Here is a 22332-nt window from a genome sequence, read left to right as displayed (position 1 = left end):
GATTTACCTTCCACACAGCCATATACCCCAAAATATTGAGGCAGAAAATCTCACAGTATCTGCTTTGAACTGGGTTATCTGAGTCGACTCTGCCATATATTCCAATTCAAAGCAGAAAATGTGGGATTTTATTCAGCTGTGTAGAAGGGCCTGAGACAAGATAAAACATTTGTCCTCAGAGCATGCCACTGTGAGGCAATGGTTCTTTTGTGTGAGGGGAAGGAGGAGTTGGTCTCTTAGAAAATATGTGCAATTTTGAAGGTCGGTTTGTCCCTTGTATTTTCTGTAAATTACACAGCATTGGAAAATATAATATCCTTCACATCTACAGACATCCCTTCTTTGTTTGCTGAGATTGCTTTGTGCCCTCTTACAGTGGCAAGCAGAGTAGGGCAGGAGGAAGAATGTTATTTGTGAAAGCATAACTGTCGTCCTGAACCATTTCCCCCATTTATATAATATTCTCGAGAGCGTGCTGCACAACTGCTTGGCTGGCTTTCAGAAAGACAATTGTACTGGGAGTAGACTTCCCTGCAATGACTTTCCTAGTGCGCCATCTTATCCAGAACAGTGGTAGCATGGAAGGGAATGCAGAAAACAAATTAAGAATATGTACAGCCCTTTAGCTGCAGGATGTCCTGATATGGTTTATAGAGACTTTGAGGACTCCCTGAATGCCAGTTGCTCAACTGGAAAGGCATAAGTAGGGTGCTGAAGTGATGGGAAGAAGACAATATCAATATCAATCTTTATCAAATTGCTATAAGCAACCTATCTGCCTTGTCAGATGGCAGAAAACCAGCTAAGGTTTCTCTTCTGGTCATATATGGGGAATTGATGCATTGAATTAGAATTATTTCTCGCAGAAAAATGGAGACATAATTAAAATCAGTAGGCGTGGTAGTTGGTAAACATTGACTCCTTGAACACAGGTGGATTATCTGATAAGAAGGGATGGAAACTTTAACTTCATCAGCTTCCATTTCTCCCTTATTTTACTTATTGTAGTAATAATAATAATAATAATAATAATAATAATAATAATAATAATAATAATAATTTTATTTTTTACCCACCTCTCCTTGTAGCTCGAGGTGGGTTACAACATACAAAAAACAAATAATCACTGTAAGCATTCTACAAAATACACATATTAAAACATATTTCTATAGATACATATTAATATGCACAGAACAAAGATTGAAACACAAGATGCGAGTTTAAAATTCATGATTAAAACTGACTGGATAGGCTTGCTGGGAAAGATAGGTCTTCAGGTGTGTTTTAATTTCCAACAGCTCATTTAGCTTTCTGAGCTCTTCTGGCTGGTTGTTCCACAGTCGTGGAGCGACCTATGAAAAGTCCTCTGGGTAACTGTCACCCATCAACATATGATGATGATGACGATGATGTTGTTACACCCAGTACCTAGGTTGAAAATAATGCCTCATAAGTAATGATGTTAACCAGTAATATAACATAGTTTGTATGTAACAATGTGTATTTTTAGCAATAGGCAGCACCATTACTTTTTTTGTTGTCACTTACAAAAATGTTCATTTTTATGTGGTGAATCATCGTTGGAGATTTGAAGCTATATTTACATTTACATGTTTCTTTTTTTAAAAAAGAGAGTGAAAAATAACCCCCAAACTAATGTGTTAGTAACATGGTAACTCAGTGTGAACACATTATTGGGGTGGAGGGAAGGGGGAGGCTAATAAGCCACAAATTCCTTTAAAGCATAACATTCCAAGTATTGGCAAGGAGTCTCGCTCTTCAAGTGCTACAAAACCAACTGAACTCAAACCTTGCTGCCCCCCACTTTCTTAGAGGAAAGCAATTATGCTTGTATTCTTCCTTATTTGTATGCTCACTGCAAGGGAATTTAATTATGTTGGCTCCTGACTGCCTGGGGAAACAAGTATTATAAAGGCTTGGTGGGAACATCATGTTTTCTCAAAGGGAGCTGCTGGCTGGCATCCTAGCTTTCCCATAACTGGGAAACTTGTGTGGGCCATGCCATTGCAGGAGCTGGGAGGTCCTCTCATGCAGCATTCTTTTGTGATGAAATGTACCTTCCCCCTTTTTCTTTGGCATTTGTTTTAAAAATTTAGTAATCCCTTGATGCAGAAAACCATCCAATGGTTAGAGCAAAAAATAGCTTATTTACTCTTCCATGAAAAACAACTGAAAAAAATGTTATTTTTTATCACCAGTATTTTTTGGAGGATGGAATGGTATGGAGTGCACAATCTTTTTCAATAAATGTAACAATTATTATTTTCATGGCTGTTGTCCAAAGACTGCAGTGGTTCAACCACAATATCTAATCTGGTACCACAGTAGGTGCAGTGGCATGGCACCCAACATAGATTAGTAAAGGGAGAAGAGCTCAGGAATGGAAACTGTTTGTATTAAAAGTATTCATTCTTTACATGCCTCAAACCCTTCTTGGGCTGTAGATTTTGTGGTACGTTGGTGATCTCAGGATTTCTGTAACAATATTTAATTCAAATCCAGGCCCTTATCAGAACTTGGGAAAGTTAATTTTTTTATTATAACTAACCAAATTGCCCAGCTAGTCATTTTTTCCATATCCTTTGACATTTCACAGATGAAAGCTGGGACATGTGTGGCCAAGCAGCATCACATGGTCAAGATGGCAAAAATTAATGAGGGGAAGCACAAGTTTAGAGAAGCTGAAGATGGTTGCTTTTATCTGGCTGTACTGGAAAGGGCAATATTTCACCCATATCTTTTTTAAAATCCCTGATGAGTTAACTTAATGCAAATTACGTTTGCACTTAGAGCTCAGTTTGCAGCAATGAAAGCAAGCTGAAATAAAAAATGGAAGTGGAAAGAGAAAATAGAAACTGGGGCATTTTAAAAGCAGCTGAAAAAAATAAAATGACAGAAGGTTAATTGGGACTGAGAGATTGAAACAATTTGAAGGCATGTTTTCTAGACTATTTGCATGGTGAAGTGGGAAGCTTCCACCGGTGTTTACCAGAACTTTGCATCTCTCTATAGAAGGCACACACAAAGCTGGGAGTGCTGATGGGGGACAAGGAGTTAAAGCTTCTAGTGCCCAGAATATCAGTCCCAATCCAGCGGTGGCCACTTGCCAGGGGAAAAAAAAAATACAAAGCACAAGCCATGTGTTTGTCAAGCGCAAATCATGTGATTATTGCAACTTGTGCTTTTATTCTCACTCTACAGAATATGAGTAAGCTGTACCTTGGGCAAAAAGCCCTTCCTCATTTAATAGCATGGAGCAGTGGTATCCTTCATACAGGTGGATACAAGACAAATTAACCAAGAAACCAGAAATTCAGGTAAACTTTTACAGTGCAGCATCAAAGGCAATAAATAAGAATGTATAGCCACATTTATGGTTTAATGCTAGACATTAAAACTCAACCTATTACTGGCCACAGATTTCACCATACAATTATTGCACTAAGGTTCAACTTTAACTGCCCTGGCTGTACCTTATGGAGTTCTGGGGTCTGAAATTTTAAAATTCCCTGACTAAGAATCTCCTCCTTGAACTGCAAATCCCAGGATTCCAAAGGATTAGCCATGGCAGTAAAAGTGCAATCATAATGCTTTGGTTGCATAATGTGAAAGAGCCATTTGACACATTTTCTCTTGCAGTATTACAGACAGTGGAAGAAGTGAGCCACAGAATCCCTTTGGTGTTTCCAAATGGAGAGCTCCTGACTTCAAAATGACCTTACAGAAGGAAATTAGTTTTTTATTTCAAGCAAAAGATTTGCCACATCATGAAAGTAATTACTTCTTCTATGGCAACTGGGTATTTTTAAAATGTTGGGAGGGCTGGTGAGATTCATAAGAATTTTGGTCTTGCGTCAAAATAACACAGATCCTATGCATTCTGAATTGGATGGTTAGGCAACAGAATGTGTGAGGTGAGCCTGGCGATCATTGTCCTGATATAAAATGTTATTGTGGTGTAGTGGGTTCGGTGCTAGAAGACTGGGGTTTAAATCCCCATTTGGCCATGGAGATGCACTGGGTATCCTTGAACACTCTCAGAATTAGATGAAGGCAGTGGCAAATTGCCTCTGATAAAGCCCTAGGATAGAATCACCATTAGTCAATTTGGGCTTATACAACAGAATTCTGGATATAAGTCAAAGCAATTGTACAGTTTTCTATTTGCTCAAGGAGAGAAAGAGAACTGCAATTCTGAGGAATGGGTAGGAAGAGAGGATACACTGACAAAAGGAGCCAAAAGACCTCAATGTTATTGTATAAGCTCTGTTTTTGTCTTGAGTTTCTTATCTGTTAAAGTGAAGGATAGACATCAAATAAATAAGCAAATGAAAAGTACAAGAGAACTGTGAAGGTGATACTTGGTGAAGGGAAAATAGAAGTTTAATGTGAGGAGGAAATGTCAGTCAAATTAAACTATATCTCAGTAACCAAAGCTTCTGAGAAGGAAGCTGTTTTACATGAAGTCTTTGTATGCCCACCCAGACATCTTTTCCTTCTCTTTTTCCATCTATCTGGAGGGTTTAACAACATACTGTATGTGTAGGAAGGATGATGAAGAAAAGCTGAAGTAGCTGTAGCTAATCTACAGAAAACACTCCTTGAACTAGAAAAGAATACAGTTATATTCTAGCCAATCCTACTGTAATGGTATCTGCTTGCCTACAATGGACAGAGTAAACAGCTGTTGCCTCCAGAATCCCTTACTGAGCATGAGTGAACAGCAAAATAAAAATAAAAGTGGAAAGGAGATAATCTTGTCTCACAAACTTCTCTTAAAGAAGTCTAGAAGTCTGGCCATGGAAATGGAAACCATAAGAAAAGTGGAGGATGGTGAGAGATAAACTTTCCCTTAATAAATTTTGGAAAAAAAAGTTTCAAGTGGTTCAAAATGTTTTATTTCTTTATGCATCTGCCTGGTTGTTTAATTTCACATGGGCTTATTGTTGGCTTCAAATCTAAAGTTTTCTTTGTGTGGCATAGAAACCTATTCCTATTCTTTCCATGTTATTTCTGCCTCTTGTATCAATGTTTGTTAAAGAATTAATATGTAAGAACAAAACTGTTAGCATACTGGATTCCAATCAAGTGCAGCATGACCAGGCAGAAACGAGAAACTTTAGGAAATTATTTGCTGGAGAATCTAATTTCTATCTTGCTACCAAATTGTCTCAAGTCTTCCCCTTTTCTTGGCTAACTGCTATAAAAAAACACTGCAAAGGGCAATTTGACCCGAAAGGCATCCATGAACAAAACTGTTTTGTTTGCCTTCACTGAATAAACATTAGCTGTTAGTCTTATCCATTACTGAATCTTTCAGTGCTACACTAGCATTATGGCTGTGCCCTATGAACCAGTTTTATATGGCTATGCTATAGAAATCTGCCACTGGCAAAGGAGAATTCTCAACCATCCTTTGAGATGACTGAACATTGCATTTGTCTATAAAGATGCACTCTTCAAAAAAAACCAAAACCCTAAACCTAATTAATAAAAATGACTACTCTTGACAACTCTAATAGCCACAGATTTAGCTGAATGTTTCAAAATGCTTATGCATACTGGAACCACAAAACGAACAGCTATGGATAATAGAATAATTGTGCAAATTGCTGGTTCCATGAAATCTTCATCTGCTTTCCTTTTTTTTTTTACTTCTGTACACAATGATGATCTGTTGATAATGGTACCTTATGAATTGTTTCTTAAAATTAGATTCCATATATCCAAAGTAACTATGGAGTGGTAGTGAAGCAGTCATACTAGGTTTTCCTGCAACATCACCATCTCCGTCAACTCCTGAGTTTGTTCACCACCAGTTTACAGCCACAAATGGGAAAAAGAGGCCTTTATTGGATCTCGAGAAAACACAGTGTAGCACTGCACCATGACCTTCTATTTATCTCTAGTAGCAAAGTTTAGGTGGGGCCCGTCTTTCCTTTTTTCTTCTGCAAAGACAGAGTATTGCATTGGGAAAGTCATGATTGCTTTGAAACAGAAAGGCACTAAATAACTAGCAAGCGGTGGGTTTTATGATTTTTCAATAATGTACAAATGTGTACATGTTGCAAACAGTAATTCTTAATATTTGCTTCCAGATGATGCTGGATTTTAATCTTGGACATTCTTAAAATTTTATATAATGTGATTTTATTTTGTAATGGTATCTGTTTTATATGAACTGTTGTTTGTAGATTATTTTATATGAATTGTTGTTTTTACATTATTTTTAGGCATTGAATTTTTGCCATTTACTGTAAGCCGCTTTGAGTCTCCTCGGAGAGAAAGGCGGGGTAAAAGTGATGTAAATAAATAAATGCTGGAAATCAGCTCTCATAATCCCCAACCAGTGGTCACACTGGCTAGGACTGGGGAATTAGAGACTAAATTATTTGAAAAACCAAATAGTCTCAGAACTTCTGCGCTTTTAACATTTTAAACTGTTTGATGTTCCAACTCAGAGGTGGGAATTTTGTGGTCCTCCTGATCTTATTCAGTTATAAATTGTGTAGTGGTTTAAATATTGCACTGGGTTCTGAGAGACATGGGCTCAAATGCCAACTCACCTGTGGAAACTCACTGGGTGGGTCACACTCTTTCAGCCTCAAAGGAATGCAATACAAACCTCCTCTGAATTAATCTTGGCACAAAAACTCAAGGATAAAGCTGCTATACGTCACACTCAGCTTGAAGCTGCTATACATCACACTCCATTTGTGGAGTTTTTTTTAGGTTGGTTTCTGGCTCAAAATGGTTAGTGAAACTACTTTCTGGACTAAACAAAACTGTGATCAGGGACTCAGGACCCTCCTGTGGCATTTATTTCTCCATAATCTTCACTCTACTTGGACTAGGGATGAGGGCTGGAATCAAGAAAAAGCTGATAGAAGCTGTAAAGAGTGGGGCAGGTTCCCTTGATCTTTAGAGAAAGAGACATATTCAGAACACATGGCACTTTGTGTGCTGACCTGTTTTCTAAAGCAATTTAATGTCTCAGCCTGTGGTTGAATCTGTATATAACGGAATAAATGGATTAATGTACCAAAACAATGGTGAGTAAAACTTGGTAACTCATTAAACCGTTTGTACCTTTTGTGCAATTGTAACGTGTTGCCATCAAGAAACATAGTTTCAGAATGGAGTCTATCATTTTGAAACACACAGTGCACTGTGGATTATGCAGTAAGCTCACAGTTGGTCCCTCCCTCCACCTCATGAACATTTCAGAGCTAAGAAAAATTATTTTGGGCAGGACTGATAATGTTGTCTAGGGGGATTCTGAGAGCTGCAGTACAAGCTTTTCAATACATTTTATTTCATCATACTATAAAAATGTTAGGTTGCTAGAATATACTCCAGTTTCTCCATCCCCTTTTCCTTCCCCATATCTGAGTTTCTCTACTATATGGAAACTGGACATATGAAACCAGTATCCCGCTTGCAGGTGTTTATTTAAAGTCTGAGTCTCCATATTAACACCTACACTCTGCCACAACTTTAATATGATTTTACTTGGCTTAAAATCTTTTATTTCCATGGAAACATTTGCGATTAAGGGGGCTCAACTCTTAAGGATGTTTTTCACCATGTTTTTTCACCAAAACCATGAAGAGACTTCAAAGTGCCCCTGCAAAAGCTCCCCTTCCCCAGGAAAGAGAGCCGGACTGGAATCTATGAGCATCAGGTATAAAATAGTTTTATTTAAATTGTAAAATATTTGCAAAACAGTGGTATAGTCATAATAAAAAATAACCCCTAACATAAGTAGGTACAAGATGCTACCAGCGTTGCACAGTCATACCAAGAGAACAGGTATGCGAAATTGAAACAGCTGCATAGTAAAACTGCTGCACAGCAGCAAAATAGAAAACAGTCTAATTTATAAGGAGTCTCTTTGTGTTGGCAGTTGCACAGAAACAGTTCTCTGGATGTTTGTATATCTGCCACGTCAGAGCAAAAAAGGGCAGCCCATCTGCACACCACAGGCCAACATGTTCTCATTCTCTCGAGACCCAACGTTTCTTTAGGATGCACGCTGCCTGGTCACTGAATTCCTCACTGCCAGCTCCTGCTTGCATTTTTCTAAGATCACCTCCTCTGGTTTCTGAGGAGCAAAATCCTCTTTCGACAAGGGGACAGCAGGGCTCTTCTCTTCCTCTTCCTCCTCATCCTCTGGCTTTCCTTCAGAGGTGAAAGGGCTGCAGACCGTCTCCACCAGGCCAATAACCACCCCAAAGAATGCCAGGACGCTCCCCAGCATGTACAGCTTGACCATTTTCCCATTAGGCTTCTGGCTCATCATCTCCTTGGCAAAGGGGATCAGCTCTTGCATCGTCTCCATGGCTTGGCTAGAGAGACAAGTGGGCACGTCGTAATGGCAAAGACCTAGAGAACAAAATGGGAAGAAGCAGCACATGAGTGACAAGCTCAATGCATGAAGCCCTTTCCAGGCTAACCTTCCTTTGAAGAAACACAACTGAAGCACTCCTACTAAAAGGCTCACCATATCAGACCCTACAAAGTATTATTTCCACATGGTGGTATTGCAGTCAGCCCTCCATGTTTGCTGAGGTTAGAGTCACAGGACCCCCTCAAAGTGGGAAAAACATGACTTGAAACATTGTCATTTTACTCATGAAAACACCACTCTAGTTCCTCTAGTGTGGTTCTACAGTCAACATCCACCAGAAGGTGACCATAGACTTGCCCTGGAGGCCCTACAGTATCCTGCAGACATCGTATTAATCAAAACTGAGTAATCAAATCCTCAAAGGTCATTGTGCAAATGTGAAGAGCAGACTATACTAGATCAAGTGCCACACTGTTGGTCTCATGTGCACATTTACAATGTCATTCAGGCACATCCCTCACCTCCAGCACAGTCCAACATGAACACAAGGGCAAATAGGGCTTTAGTAACAATTAATTTGTGCTTTAAGTCACTCCTCAGTGTTGATTGTTGCCCAATCACTGGATTTTCTTGGCAAGATTAGTTAAAAGGATATTTTTAACCACTTTCTCTGAGACTGTGTGACTTGCTCAAGGCCATAGAAAATGTCAAAGTATATATCATATATTTCATACAGGCTGTTAAAGAGAATCCTTCCCAAGTGTTCATCTCTTCACTGTAGCATTAATGCAGTCTGATATCACTTTAACTGCCATGGCTCAATGCAATGGAATCCTCGGAGATGTAATTTCACAAGGACTTTGGCTTTCTTTGATTTTAAGTGCCTCACCAAACTGCAAATCCCAGGATTCCATTTCATAGACTCATGGCAGCCAAAGTAGTGTCAAACTGCAATAATTCCACAGTGTGGAATTGAAATTGAATTGAAACTGCAAAGTGAATTGAAATTGCATGCATTCAATCAATCATGCAAAAAGCTTTAGTTTAACTCAGGCATGTGCAAACTTCGGCCCTCCAGGGGTTTTGGACTTCAACTCCCACAATTCCTAACAGCCTCCCGGCTGTTAGGAATTGTGGGAGTTGAAGTCCAAAACCCCTGGAGGGCCGAAGTTTGCACATGCCTGAATTAATTAAAGTCTTTCTAAATGTATACTCTCCAGAAAAGCCACATCCAAGCAAAGAGCAGCACTGGATCTAAATTCTGCCAATCGATCCCAGTGATGGCTATGGAATGGTACGTACCAAGGAGCCACAGTCCGTCCGCCTGAGTCGGGGGCTTTGGAGGGAAGAGTTCGCCTGCAAGCTTCTCCAAGGAAGAAATCGGCTTCGTCAAAGGCGCGCTGCGTTGGAAAGCAAAGCAGCCCCGTGGCCCTTTATAGGCGCGCGCCGTGGCCAGAGGTCCCGCCTCCTTCGCTTTCCCTGGGTCCGGAGGGGGGCCTGGGGACTGGCCAATGGGGCGGCCCCATGCGCCGAGCACGCCGCAGACACGCAGCCGATCATTGGCCGCCGGGCGCTTGGCAAGCGCTGGGGCTTGGAGACCCTTCTTCATTCATCAATAGCGTGGCTCCTGTCCCAAGGGGAGGGCTGTTTGTGTGCGGGAAGGCGGCAGTCACGTAGCAGGCGTCGCGGCCGCCTCCTCCGCTCGCCAAGGGTTGCGGGGTCAAGGAGGGCTGGGAGCAGGCGGTTGGCTGGCCATCATTCTGCCCATTCCAAAACATGACTGTATGGCCACGTTCCAGAAGCATTCTCTCCTGAGGTTTCGCACACATCTATGGCCGGCATCCTCAGAGGTGTGAGGTCTGCTGGAAATTAGGAAAGTGGGGTTTGTATATCGGTGGAAAGCCCAGGTTGGGAGAAAGAACTCTTGTCTCTTTGAGGCAACTGTGAATGTTGCAATTGATCATTTTGATTACCATTTAATGGCCTTGCAGATCCAAAGCCTGGCTGTTTCCTGCTTGTGGGAATCCTTTGTGGGGAAGTGTTAAAGGTAAAGTTTTTCTCCTGACTTTAAGTCGGACTCTGGAGGTTGGTTCTCAACTCCATGTCTAAGCCGAAGAGCCAGCGTTATCGGTAGACACCTCCAATATCATGTGACCAGCATGACTGCATGGAGCGCTGTTACCTTCCCGCCGGAGTGATACCTATTGATCTACTCACATTTACATGTTTTCGAACTGCTAGGTTGGCAGTAGTTGAAGCTGACAATGGGAGCTCACTCCGCTCGCTGGATTCAAATCACTGACCTTTCGGTCAGCAAATTCAGCAGCTCAGCATTTTAACCCACTGCGCCACCAGAGGCTCCTTGGGAAATGTTAGCTGGCCTTGATTGTTTCCTGTCTAGAATTCCTTTGTTTTCAGAGTGTTGTTCCTTATTTACTGTTCTGATTTTAGAGTTTTTTTAATACTGGTGGCTCAGTGTGTTAAAGCACTGAGCTACTGAACTTGCAGACCGAAAGGTCCCAGGTTCAAACCCAGGGAGCGGAGTGAGCGCCTGCTGTTAGCTCCAGCTTCTGTCAACCTAGCAGTTTGAAAACATGCAAATGTGAGTAGATCAATAGGTACTGCTCCGGTGGGGAGGTAACGGCATTCCATGCAGTCATGCCAGCCACATAACCCTGGAGGTGTCTACAGACAACACCGGCTCTTCGGCTTAGAAAAGGAGATGAGCACCAACCTTCAGAGTCAGACATGACTGGACTTAACGTCAGGGGAAACTTTTACCTTTACCTTAGCCAGATTTTGTTCATTGTTTCCTCTTTTTTATTGAAATTGTCCACATGCTTGTGGATTTCAATGGCTTCTCTGTATAGGCTGACATGGTGGTTGTTAGAGTGGTCCAGCATTTCTGTGTTCTCAAATGGACTGTAGAGCCCTGTTTAGGTGGTTCAGTTCCTCTTGGAGGAGATGAGGTTCGCAGAAAAAAAACAATTGCAAACCTCACCTTCTCCAAGGTGAACTGAACCACCCAAACTGGGCTCTGCAGGCCAATGGATCTTCCACCACAGACATCAGAAGAGCTGCAAGGCCAAGAACAAGTCATGAGAGTAAAGACAAAGATCCACCCAGAGGAAAAGTGTTCTCACCATACATCAAGGGAACCACTGACCACATAGGGAAGCTTATGAAGACACACAACCTACAAACTTTCTACAGACCCACTAAGAAAATCCAGCAAATGCTACATTCAGCAAAGGACAAGAGGGATCCTCTCACCTTTTCAGGAGTCTACCGTATAGCATGCAGCTCTGGACAAGTCGACATAGGGTCCACCAAACGCAGCAGCATTGCCCAGACACGAATCAAGGAACATGAAAGTCACTGCAGACTCATTCAACCAGAGAAGTCAGCCATAGCAGATCACTTGATGAAGCAACCTGGACACAGTATATTATTTGAAAACACAGAAATGCTGGACCACTCTAACAACTACCATGTCAGACTACACAGAAAAGCCATTGAAATCCACAAGCATTTGGACAATTTCAACAGAAAAGAAACCATGAAAATGAACAAAATCTGGCTACCGGTTTTTAAAAAACTCTAAAATCAGGACAGTAAATAAAGAGCAACACTAAGAAAACGGGAATTCCAGACAAAACAATCAAGGCCAGCTAACACCTCCCAACAAAGGATTCACCGAGGCAGGAAGCAGCCAGACTTTAAAGCTGCAAGGCCATTTAATGCCAATCAAGATGATCAATTGCAACATTCACACACTTGCCTCAAACAGACAAGAATTCTTTCTCCCAACCTGGACTTACCACAGATATATAAACCCCACTTGCCTAGTTTTCAAAAGACCTCACACCTCAGAGGATGCCTGCCACAGATGTGGGTGAAACGTCAGGAGAGAATGCTTCTGGAACATGGCCATACAGCCCAGAAAACTCACAGCAACCCAGTGATTCTGGCCATGAAACCCTTCGACAACACACTGTCATAAAATCATTTTTCTAATTTTTGGTTGCAGTACAATCTCCCCAGCTGATTGGATCACCATCCACAACTTCATCTATCCACATCAGACAAAACATGCCCTTTCTAGGCATTTTCTATGTTCTCCAGCGTGACTATAGTATTCTTGGGCCAGAAGTCCTTTGTTTCAATAGGGTTTTCTATCATCCATAGTTTCACGTATCCAGATGAAGCCCAGGAACGTGGATATCGTGATCACACTGTACTTATCCCTGCCTAGTGCCTTTTGCATACACATTGCCACACATGCTTCAGATCTTCAGTGAGACTTTTTGCATCATTTTGGTTTGAAATTGTAGCTTCCTTTTGGTTATCTTCTCTATAATATTACATTTCTAAGTAATAGATGGCTGTTTTATATGCAATATTTCATTTGTAATTAACATCCTGAAGAGAGTCCATGGTGATATACATTGAGCCATTTTGTCTTCACAGTCATCAAGTATGATAGACTGAAAGATTCCTCTGCTAACTTCATGGATAGGTAGGGTCTTGAATCCAACCTTTGCTTTGCCAAACTGAACTTTTGACTGACATTGGCATGACTTGATGTGATTTGGAAAGCCACCTGAATTCAGAAAATCTGCCTTACCTTGTGCTTAGATTCTGAAGCTTTCCAACCAGATGTACACACATGCATTGCATCTTTATCATACTTTTCATTCAGGGATTCATGTCCCTACCCTTTTTTATCCCTACTGTGAAATAGGTTAGTTTTAATCCAGTTTTGATCCTCTGAGTGTCATGGACTTCAGCTTCCAGAAGCCCGAGCCAGCATTGCAAGTGGTAAAGAGTTTGGGAGGTCCAGCAACATCTAATTGGAAATGGAGAACTTGCCTAAAGTGAGGCAGATAGATAACTTGGCCCAAGATCACACAGGCCTCATCCACACTGACCATTTAATGCAGTGCGAAGCTAGCTTCAAATTCAAGTGGATGGACAACAAACTCTCACAAAAGTATGCTTAAAAAGCCATCAATGTGCACCAATGCTCTGTAGTTTGTGTCATCACCACCCGGGCCTCAAACTGGTTCCAGGATTTCCTATGTAATCATCTACACAGCAAAACCACTTTCTTCAATACTGGTTTATAACTGTTCTAAATTGTCAGTGTGGATGGGGTCTCAGGGAGCTTTACTTGGAACTTGGGTCCACATGTTCGCAGTCCTAGTGTAGCACTCTAACTACTATACAAGTTCCTAGTAAAAGTGGAGGCTACCATCCCTAAATAGATTTCTCAACTCCTTTCTCAGCTCTTGACTCATATTTTTCAGGTGAAAGGCAAGCAACCCATTTTGGTTTAGCTGATTTCTAGGCAGCTTTCAAGATGATGAGGAGACAGGCCCCTTGCAGTACACAGGGCAGGAGTCTGTAGGGCATTCCTCCTGGGATCTGTATGCTATTTCTGTCCGCCAAGCTGCAGTGCAACTTTGCACAAGCCCATGTGCCTCCCTTTCACCTCTCACCCACTGGCTGCTGTTGTCTATTTGGACAATAAGGGGTTGTGACTCCATGTGTGGCTTGTCTATCTGTTGCAAAAGTGGCTACTCATTGCAATAGAGACCTTGAGGTTTGATTCAGATAAGTAAAAGCCAAAAAAATGAAGAGGAAGAAAAATGCATGAGAGCCGGGATTGTGGCCCCAGGTTCTACATGCCAGTGTAAGTTCCCCAGGACATGCCTTATCAGACCCACAACATAACTTCTGGGGGTTTTTTGAGGACAAGGAACAGAAAAATTCATGGAGGTTATATGGGGAGGAGGGATATACGATATATCACCAGCCATGACTGATCTCCTCCTGGAAGCATTCTTTTTAAAGAGAGCTTGAAAAGTTTTTTTTTAAAACATATTTTAAATTGACATGCTAGCTGGGAGATCCTGAGAATTGTGATAAAATAAGTCAGTTTCCCAAGTTTAATGTGCCTGAACATGGCTTAGAATCTAAGCTTAAAGTAAGGAGTTGGCGGGGGGGGGGGGGGAGATATTATGTTTGAGGGCCAGGATCTTTGGATTTCTTGCGGGGCACCACAGAGAAACAAAGCCAAAAAATTGAAAGTGGTTAGAAGTCCACCTCTGATTCTGAAACATCAGTAGCCTTTGATGTCGAATAGTAAACTTAATTTTTTTGCTTCTGGGGGCTTCAGGGAGAGGCGTTCACCCTCCTTTTACAGAATGTGGACAGAAAAATAGGAGGCTAAGTGGATTAAAGTCCCCCAGGATAGTTTTGAGGGATACATACAATTTCACAGCCAGACTTTTCCCACTTTACATTGAAGGGAGTAGAATTGTTTGTGTTCAGATTCCAAGTTGAATGGGATCTTTCATTATTGTACTTACCCAGTGTCCTGGTTGGTGAGAAGGGAGGGCAGAGCTAATTACCTGTTATTTATTATGACGACCTGTATGTAAGAGCGGCATCTAACCTAAACTTCACCTAAGGTAGTGGTTTGGGGATGCATGTAGGGCTTATATTCATAACAACTCCCCAATGATACGTTTTACTAATCCATCTGTGTTTTATTCTTCACTTTTTCTCTGTTAGACAGATACAGGTAAGAGTTCTGATTCAAATAAAAATTGATATTTTAAATTATTTGCTTTCTCCATGATTTTTACTAGAGATGGTTAAGAATCCACAAACTTACTGAGTTTAATCAGCTATTTATTTATCATGTCAGAAGCAAATTGAGGATACAGTTATAATGTATTTAAAAATAGAAACAAAGTTAAAGACTTTGTATTATACTAGATTTCCTTTGACTAGAAGCCGGCCACTTGGAGTGCCTCTGGTGTCGCTGTAAGGAGGTCCTCTATTGTACATGTGGCAGGGCTCAGACTGCATTATAGTAGGTGGTATGTGGTTTGTTCTTCTCCACACTCACATGTCGTGGGAGCCCACTTTGTAGCCCTATTTCTTAAGATTGGCTCTGCATCTCGTGGTGCCAGAGCACAGTCTGTTCAGTGTCTTCCAAGTTGCCCAGTCTTCTGTGTGCCCAGGAGGGAGGTTCTCACCTGGTCTCAGCCACTGATAAAGGTGCTGGTTTTAGCCTGCCACTTTTGGACTCTTGCTTGCTGAGGTGTTCCTGCGTGTATCTCTGCAGACCTTAGGAAGTTATTTCTTGATTTAAGGTGTTGGCTTGTGGCTGATATCCAAACAGAGGATGGGCTGGAGATGTCAATGCCTTGGTCCTTTCATTGTTTAATCAGATGAAAGTGTAGCAAAACCTTTTTTGTCCCATTATGGTCCAATTGTTTTTGATTAGTACTACTACCAACTGGCAAGGCTGATAGGAATTGAAATCTTAAGAGCATGTTGGTCACATGTTCCCTGCCTCTTGTTTTAAATAAAACACTCTGGAGCATTCAATAATGCATTCTGTGTTTTTCCCCAGTATAGATATAGTATCAAGAAAAGAACATAGAGAAGAAATTGCTGAGTTTTACAACATAATGTTAAGTTATGATATTTCCTTTCTTGCTTTTGTGCTCTTTCTTAATGCAGTGGACTTCCCTTCTCTGATCATGAAATCAGGGGAAAACAAAGTGCATATTAATTGTTTCTTAAACAGTGATTCAGTGCTGGAAGGGACAGCACATTCTGTGAAGGTGGCTGCATTTTACTCCCTACTTCTTTCGCATGTCTTTTCCTGGATGACTATTTCATCAGTTAGGAAAAGCAGATTACATCAGCTTCAGTAACACCTCTCTTAACCTCAAGCAGCTATTAACCTTCTTCTCGTAAATAGTAAATACATTCTATTCTTTGAAAGGTCATAACCCCAAATGATGAGAGCATCCATTATCAGCTCCAGTGCTGACATAAGGAATTACTGTACTTCTTCGATTATAAGGTGCTGTTGATTGTAAGACACACACTAATTTCAGTACCATCAACAGAAAAAAAAATCCATTCTGTCCTTTTCTCCCATCACATGTTTCTAGCAAATCATCTAACACGTCACTGTGCTAACCAAATGGATGAGAGGCAATGAGAAATTTTAAAGACATCAGAGAAATACAGGAAGATGAACTGGCAATGTGGAGATATGATGTGTGATAGAGAACACAAACAAACTTGGACTTGTTTCCACTCAGTATTCCCTTTTCTTTTATCTGTTTTTCATTGGGGCTGAAATGATGGCTTGTTCTTTGGTCTCAATTATTTTCTCATTTCCTGGCTTTTTAATTTGCTAATTAATTATATATGCTTACATCCACCCGGGAGCCTCCAGTAGTGCAGCATGTTAAAATGCTGAGCTGCTGAACTTGCGGACTGAAAGGACACGGATTCGAATTCGGGGAGTGGAGTGAGTGCCTACTGTTAGCCCCAGGTTCTGCTAACTTAGCAGTTTGAAAACATGCAAATGTGAGTAGATCAATAGGTACCACTTCAGCGGGAAGGTAACGGCGCTCCATACAGTTTTGCCGGCCACATGACCTTGGAGGTGTCTTTGGACAACACTGGCTCTTCAGCTTAGAAATGGAGGTGTGCACCAACTCCCAAAGTTAGACATGACTGGACTTAATGTCAGGGGAAAACCTTTACCTTACCTTACCTTACATCCTCTTTTATATTCTGAGGACTTTCCAAGCAGCATACATTTATTAAAACATGGCAATAAAAGGAAATATATTATGAAAAGACAAACAGCATCACCACCGCCTAAGCATAAATAAATTCATGATGTAAAACCTGAGGCCTGAAAAAATAACAAAAGTGACAGATAGACAGCTAATATAATACCAAATTAGTTGGTGTGTGTGTGTGCCTGACATGTGACAATATTCTATACCGCAGAGATTACTACAGAGTACCATATCCTAAAATAATTATAAATATGTGAGCAGAATGCACCAACTAAATGTCCCTCTAATTTGCAACTTAGGCAGCTGGCCCATGTTTGTTGTGTGTTCTGGCTTTGCATAGCTTTTCCAGTATTTCTATGGTTTCAATGTCCCCTGATCTCTACTTTATAAATATTTTATCTCACAGGTTGAGACAAATAATTTATTTTCATTGAAACAAGCATGTGATTAAACATGCCATGCCCCCACATCAAGATTTTCCTGAAGGTCTTAGAACTTTTATTATATTTGGGATTGTTACCTTATCTTTCTAATTGTGGGAGTGATTTCTACCTTTCAGTTCTCTAGACACCAGAGCATTGGGCTTCCTAAGAAACAAGCATACCAAACACATTTTCTCCTTGAACAGACCTTCTTAAAGAATTAGTATGGCTTTGCTGCCTGTGCAATTTCTCAAACACCTGTCCAACACTAATAACACTACCCTTGAACTTTCTCTGTTTAATTTCAAACACCTTGGTAGTTGCCGCCTGTGTTAATGTTCACTTTTCAAAATATAGAACAGGAAGTGCTTTTTAAACACATTAACTGGCTGTAACCTTTGGTGTCACGTTGGAGGCTGAGATAAGAGGTTTTTTTTTTAAAGTAAAGCAATTAGAACATATAACTTGACAGATCTTGCAACTTTGTCTGGGAATTGATATACCCAATGCAGCTTTACGTACTGTCTGGAGCAAATCTGAGTTTGCAATCACTTGTACATAGGGCAGTCTAAAGTCAACCCAGCACTTGTGATACGCATGCGTTTGTAAATGGCATCCTCTGTTGACATCTCAGCAAACACTATAGATCCATCATAAACATTGGGATGTATGAAATGTCAGTTAGTCCCATATAATTATCCTCCAACAGTCCTAATTTTTAAAAGCTGTAACCTATTAAATATTACAATGCAAAATATGTCCAGTGCATTTTGGGTGGAGAGATGTAAGGTTGAGTTCCACCCAAGTGAAACTAGCCCTGCCTTCCCATACAACTCACTTTCCTCCTGTGGAGGCCTGCTTCCTTGCCATTTAGTGGCTATTGCAGAGCCGAGTGAAGTGAAGAAGTGCCTTGCTATGTGCTTATAGCCAGATGTACAATGACGACACCATTCTCTTGTATCTCTAGAAGCAACTCCAGTAATTTATCTGTGATCTCCCCCTTTCCCCTGCTCTGTGGAAGCTGGAGGAGGACAGCATGAGAGAATAGGTTGGGAATCATTGGGTGAGGGGGATAATGAATTTATATTCCACTTTTTTTTTCATGTCAGGAGCAACCTGAGTTGCTTCTGGTGTGAGAGAATTGGCCGTCTGCAAGGATGGTTGATCAGGGGACGACTGGCTGTTTTGATGTTTTTACCATCCTTGTGGGAGGCTTCTCTCATGTCCCCGCATGGAGCTGGAACTGATAGAGGGAGCTCATCCGCACTCTCCCCGGGTGGGATTCAAACCTGGCAGCCTTGAAATTAGCAACCCAACTTTCAAATTACAAGGCTTTAATCCACTAGGCCACGGGGGCTCCTTATACCCACTAAAATACACTAGTGTTATGTCGACATACATAGCTAACTCATTGCTAACCATCAACAGATATAATGTTATGATACTTTTTAATGTTATACTCTCTCAAAGAATTGAAAGGACCCTACATTTAAGTCAGATTGCAACAATTAGATTAGAAAAATAACTTTATTGCTTTCACACATCAATCCTAACTGACCTTTGTAAGGCTCAGAAAGCCTTGTATCATTTCACCCCACACTTTGAAAATGTAGGGCAAGGGTAATGATTTACATCTGTATGGATACTATTATATTCAATCCCACTCTCACAGCTGTATAAATATGTTATATTTAATACAATTTGGTACTGCATTACAGAAATGGGTTTACATCCCTGAAAGTTCAGGTTAAAATTTAAAAAACAATTAATTTTAAAGGTGCTACCATAGCTCTCCCCCACTCTTTTTTAAAAACATGACAAATGATGTTTCTACACTCAGCCCGGTGAGTAATGCCTCATCCGGAAAGATGGCCACTGAAGAACATTCATGAAATGAAAGTTCCTTTGGCTACGTGCTGTTTGTGCTCATAGTATAAATGACTCAGAATTTGGCAAGAATTAGAAGAAATTCTTTAAGTCAGGGGAAGGATAAGAAACTGATTTTGCAAAGTTTTTGTGCATAATCTGTAAAATTCTCTTGCACACGGAGGAAATGGAGAACATCCCACATCTCAAACAAGCACACTCAGAGAAACAGATGTGTTCCTATAAACCAAGCCACTGAGTAAAGTAACATCTTCTCTATCTTCTCAATTCCCTATTAATCACAACCATGTGTGAATTGTAAACGGGGTAAATTATGCTGAGAAAGGTTTAGAGCTTATCTTTGAAAACACTGTTTTTAAATTCAGGCAAAACTTTTAAAGGATTCTATCATGTAGAATTATTGACCACGCTGAGGGAAGGGGATTGTAAAGCTGGATAGATGGCTGCACAGGCTGCAAATCAAAGCACAGGCTGCAGCTAGTGTAGTAGTGCTATACATCATATAAAAACAACATCTTGAATAACATCCAGTTTGTCTTTCTGAAAGTGATTGTGAATGAGAACTCAGTGTATTTTTTTGTATTATCCTGTAGCAGCATGGACAGAAGCAGGGCCGGCCCAAGGAAATTTTCAAGTGTAAGCGAAACAGGATTTTGGTGCCCCCCCCCCCAAAAAAAACCCAATCACCGAGAAATAAAAGGTAGAAGATAGAGGTGAATAGAATGGATAAAAGAGTTTACCTTACAACCAGAAGTTTATTAACAACATTATGTTCATATAGTAACATTACATAGAATTAACACCAATCTTGCATTTTAATAAATAAATATTTTAATAAACTTTGCAACAATTTTAATTTTTTTGTTATTTCTAGTCTACAAGTACTACACAAAGGTTTCCTGGTCATGATATCTCTTCAGAAGATTTTTCAGACTTCAGACTAGCTTCAGATCAGTTTTGTTTGGGAGAACGCAGCCCCAGGAGAATAGACACTTCCTTTCTCAGGAAGTGAACTCTTGTCCTTCAGAAGTGCCACGCCAGCGTGGACCATTGTAATGGGTGTAGCAAAGCAGGGGAAATCCAGTCATGAATTAATCAGGGCCAGCTAACACCTCCCAACAAAGTATTCCCATCATCAAAGTCTGGTAAATCCTCTGTTTTCTCACGGCCACAGACGGCAGAAGCACATACCATATCGCAAAGAACACCACTCTGAAAACGGGAATTCCAGACAGGAAACAATCAGGGTCAGCTAACACCTCCCAACAAAAAATTCACTCAGAGAGGAAACAGCCTGGCTGTAAATCTGCAAAGCCATTACATCCTTATCATTTTTCCTAATTGCAGCATTCATACTTGCCTCTAACAGACAAAAAAAATCAGAAATATTGTATATTCACAACCTTTAAGAAATAATATCCCCTGATGGCACAGCATGTGAAAGCGCTGAGCTGCTGAAATTCTGGACCGACAGGCTGCAGCAGGTTTGAATTGGGGGACCAGAGTGAGCCCTCACTGTTAGCCCCAGCTTCTGCCAACCCAGAAGTTCAAAAACATGCAAATGTGAGTGCATCAATAGGTACTGCTCCAGCGGGAAGGTAACGCCGCTCCATGCAGTCATCCCACATGACCTTGGAGGAGTCTACGGACAAGGCTGGCTCTTTGGCTTAGAAATGGAGATGAGCACCAAACCCCAGAATCAGACATGACTGGACTTAATGTCTGGGGAAAAACATTTACCCTTTAGGGTTGTTGTATGTCTTTCGGGCTGTGTGGCCATGTTCCAGAAGTATTCTCTCCTGACGTTTCGCCCACATCTATGGCAGGCATCCTCAGAGGTTGTGAGGTCTGTTGGAAACTAAGCAAGAGAGGTTTATATATCTGTGGAAGGTCCAGGGTGGGAGAAAGAATTCTTGTCTGTTGGAGGCAAGTGTGAATGTTGCAATTAATCACCTTGATTAGAGTGAAAAGCCTTGCAGCTTCAAGGTCTGGCTGACTCCTACCTGTGGGAATCCTTTGTTGGGAGGTGTTACCTGGTTGTTTCATGTCTGGAATTCCCTTTTTCAGAGTGTGTTTCTTTATTTACTGTCCTGATTTTAGAGTTTTAAAATGATGTTTGCCAGATTTTGTTCATTTTCATGGTTTCCTCCTTTCTGTTGATATTGTCCACTTGCCTCCTCCTTGCCCAATTCTCCCTTCCTGGACGCGGCCGCAGGTCGCCAGGGCGAGCTGCGTCCGCGTCCAGGAAGTAAAGGAGGATTGGGCGATCTCTGCTGTGTGCATGCACACAGCAGGGATCGCCCAATTCTCCCTTCCTAGACGCGGCCGCAGGTCGCCAGGGCGAGCTGCGGCCGCGTCCAGGAAGTAAAGGAGGATTGGGCGATCTCTGCTGTGTGCGTGCACACAGCAGGGATCGCCCAATTCTCCCTTCCTAGACGCGGCCGCAGGTCGCCAGGGCGAGCTGCGGCCGCGTCCAGGAAGTAAAGGAGGATTGGGCGATCTCTGCTGTGTGCATGCACACAGCAGGGCTCGCCCAATTCTCCCTTCCTAGACGCGGCCGCAGGTCGCCAGGGCGAGCTGCGGCCGCGTCCAGGAAGTAAAGGAGGATTGGGCGATCTCTGCTGTGTGCGTGCACACAGCAGGGATCGCCCAATTCTCCCTTCCTAGACGCGGCCGCAGGTCGCCAGGGCGAGCTGCGGCCGCGTCCAGGAAGTAAAGGAGGATTGGGCGATCTCTGCTGTGTGCATGCACACAGCAGGGATCGCCCAATTCTCCCTTCCTAGACGCGGCCGCAGGTCGCCAGGGCGAGCTGCGGCCGCGTCCAGGAAGTAAAGGAGGATTGGGCGATCTCTGCTGTGTGCATGCACACAGCAGGGATCGCCCAATTCTCCCTTCCTAGTCGCGGCCGCAGGTCGCCAGGGCGAGCTGCGCCCGCGTCCAGGAACTAAGGGAGAATTGGGCAATCTCTGCTGTGGCGCTATGGGCTGCTGTCGACACCTCGACAGCGCCCCTAGCGGCCAGCGCCCGA

At 41.8% G+C, this 22332-nt stretch overlaps 1 protein-coding gene across 1 annotated transcript; it reads right to left on the bottom strand.

The window, feature by feature from the left end:
* Window positions 1-7701: 7701 nt before the first annotated feature.
* Window positions 7702-9905, bottom strand: g0s2 (G0/G1 switch 2). The gene is made up of 2 exons (XM_062978641.1): window positions 9674-9905; window positions 7702-8406 (listed from the first exon to the last, which is right to left on the bottom strand). Exon 2 carries the CDS (start codon window positions 8360-8362, stop codon window positions 8045-8047), a length of 318 nt encoding a protein of 105 aa, XP_062834711.1. The 5' UTR covers window positions 8363-8406; window positions 9674-9905; the 3' UTR covers window positions 7702-8044.
* Between the last annotated feature and the right edge of the window lie 12427 nt (window positions 9906-22332).

This window comes from Anolis carolinensis, chromosome 4 (genome assembly GCF_035594765.1).
Source record: "Anolis carolinensis isolate JA03-04 chromosome 4, rAnoCar3.1.pri, whole genome shotgun sequence".
In the NCBI taxonomy this organism is placed as follows: Eukaryota; Metazoa; Chordata; class Lepidosauria; order Squamata; family Dactyloidae; genus Anolis; species Anolis carolinensis.
This window is presented reverse-complemented; position numbering and strand designations above follow the sequence as displayed.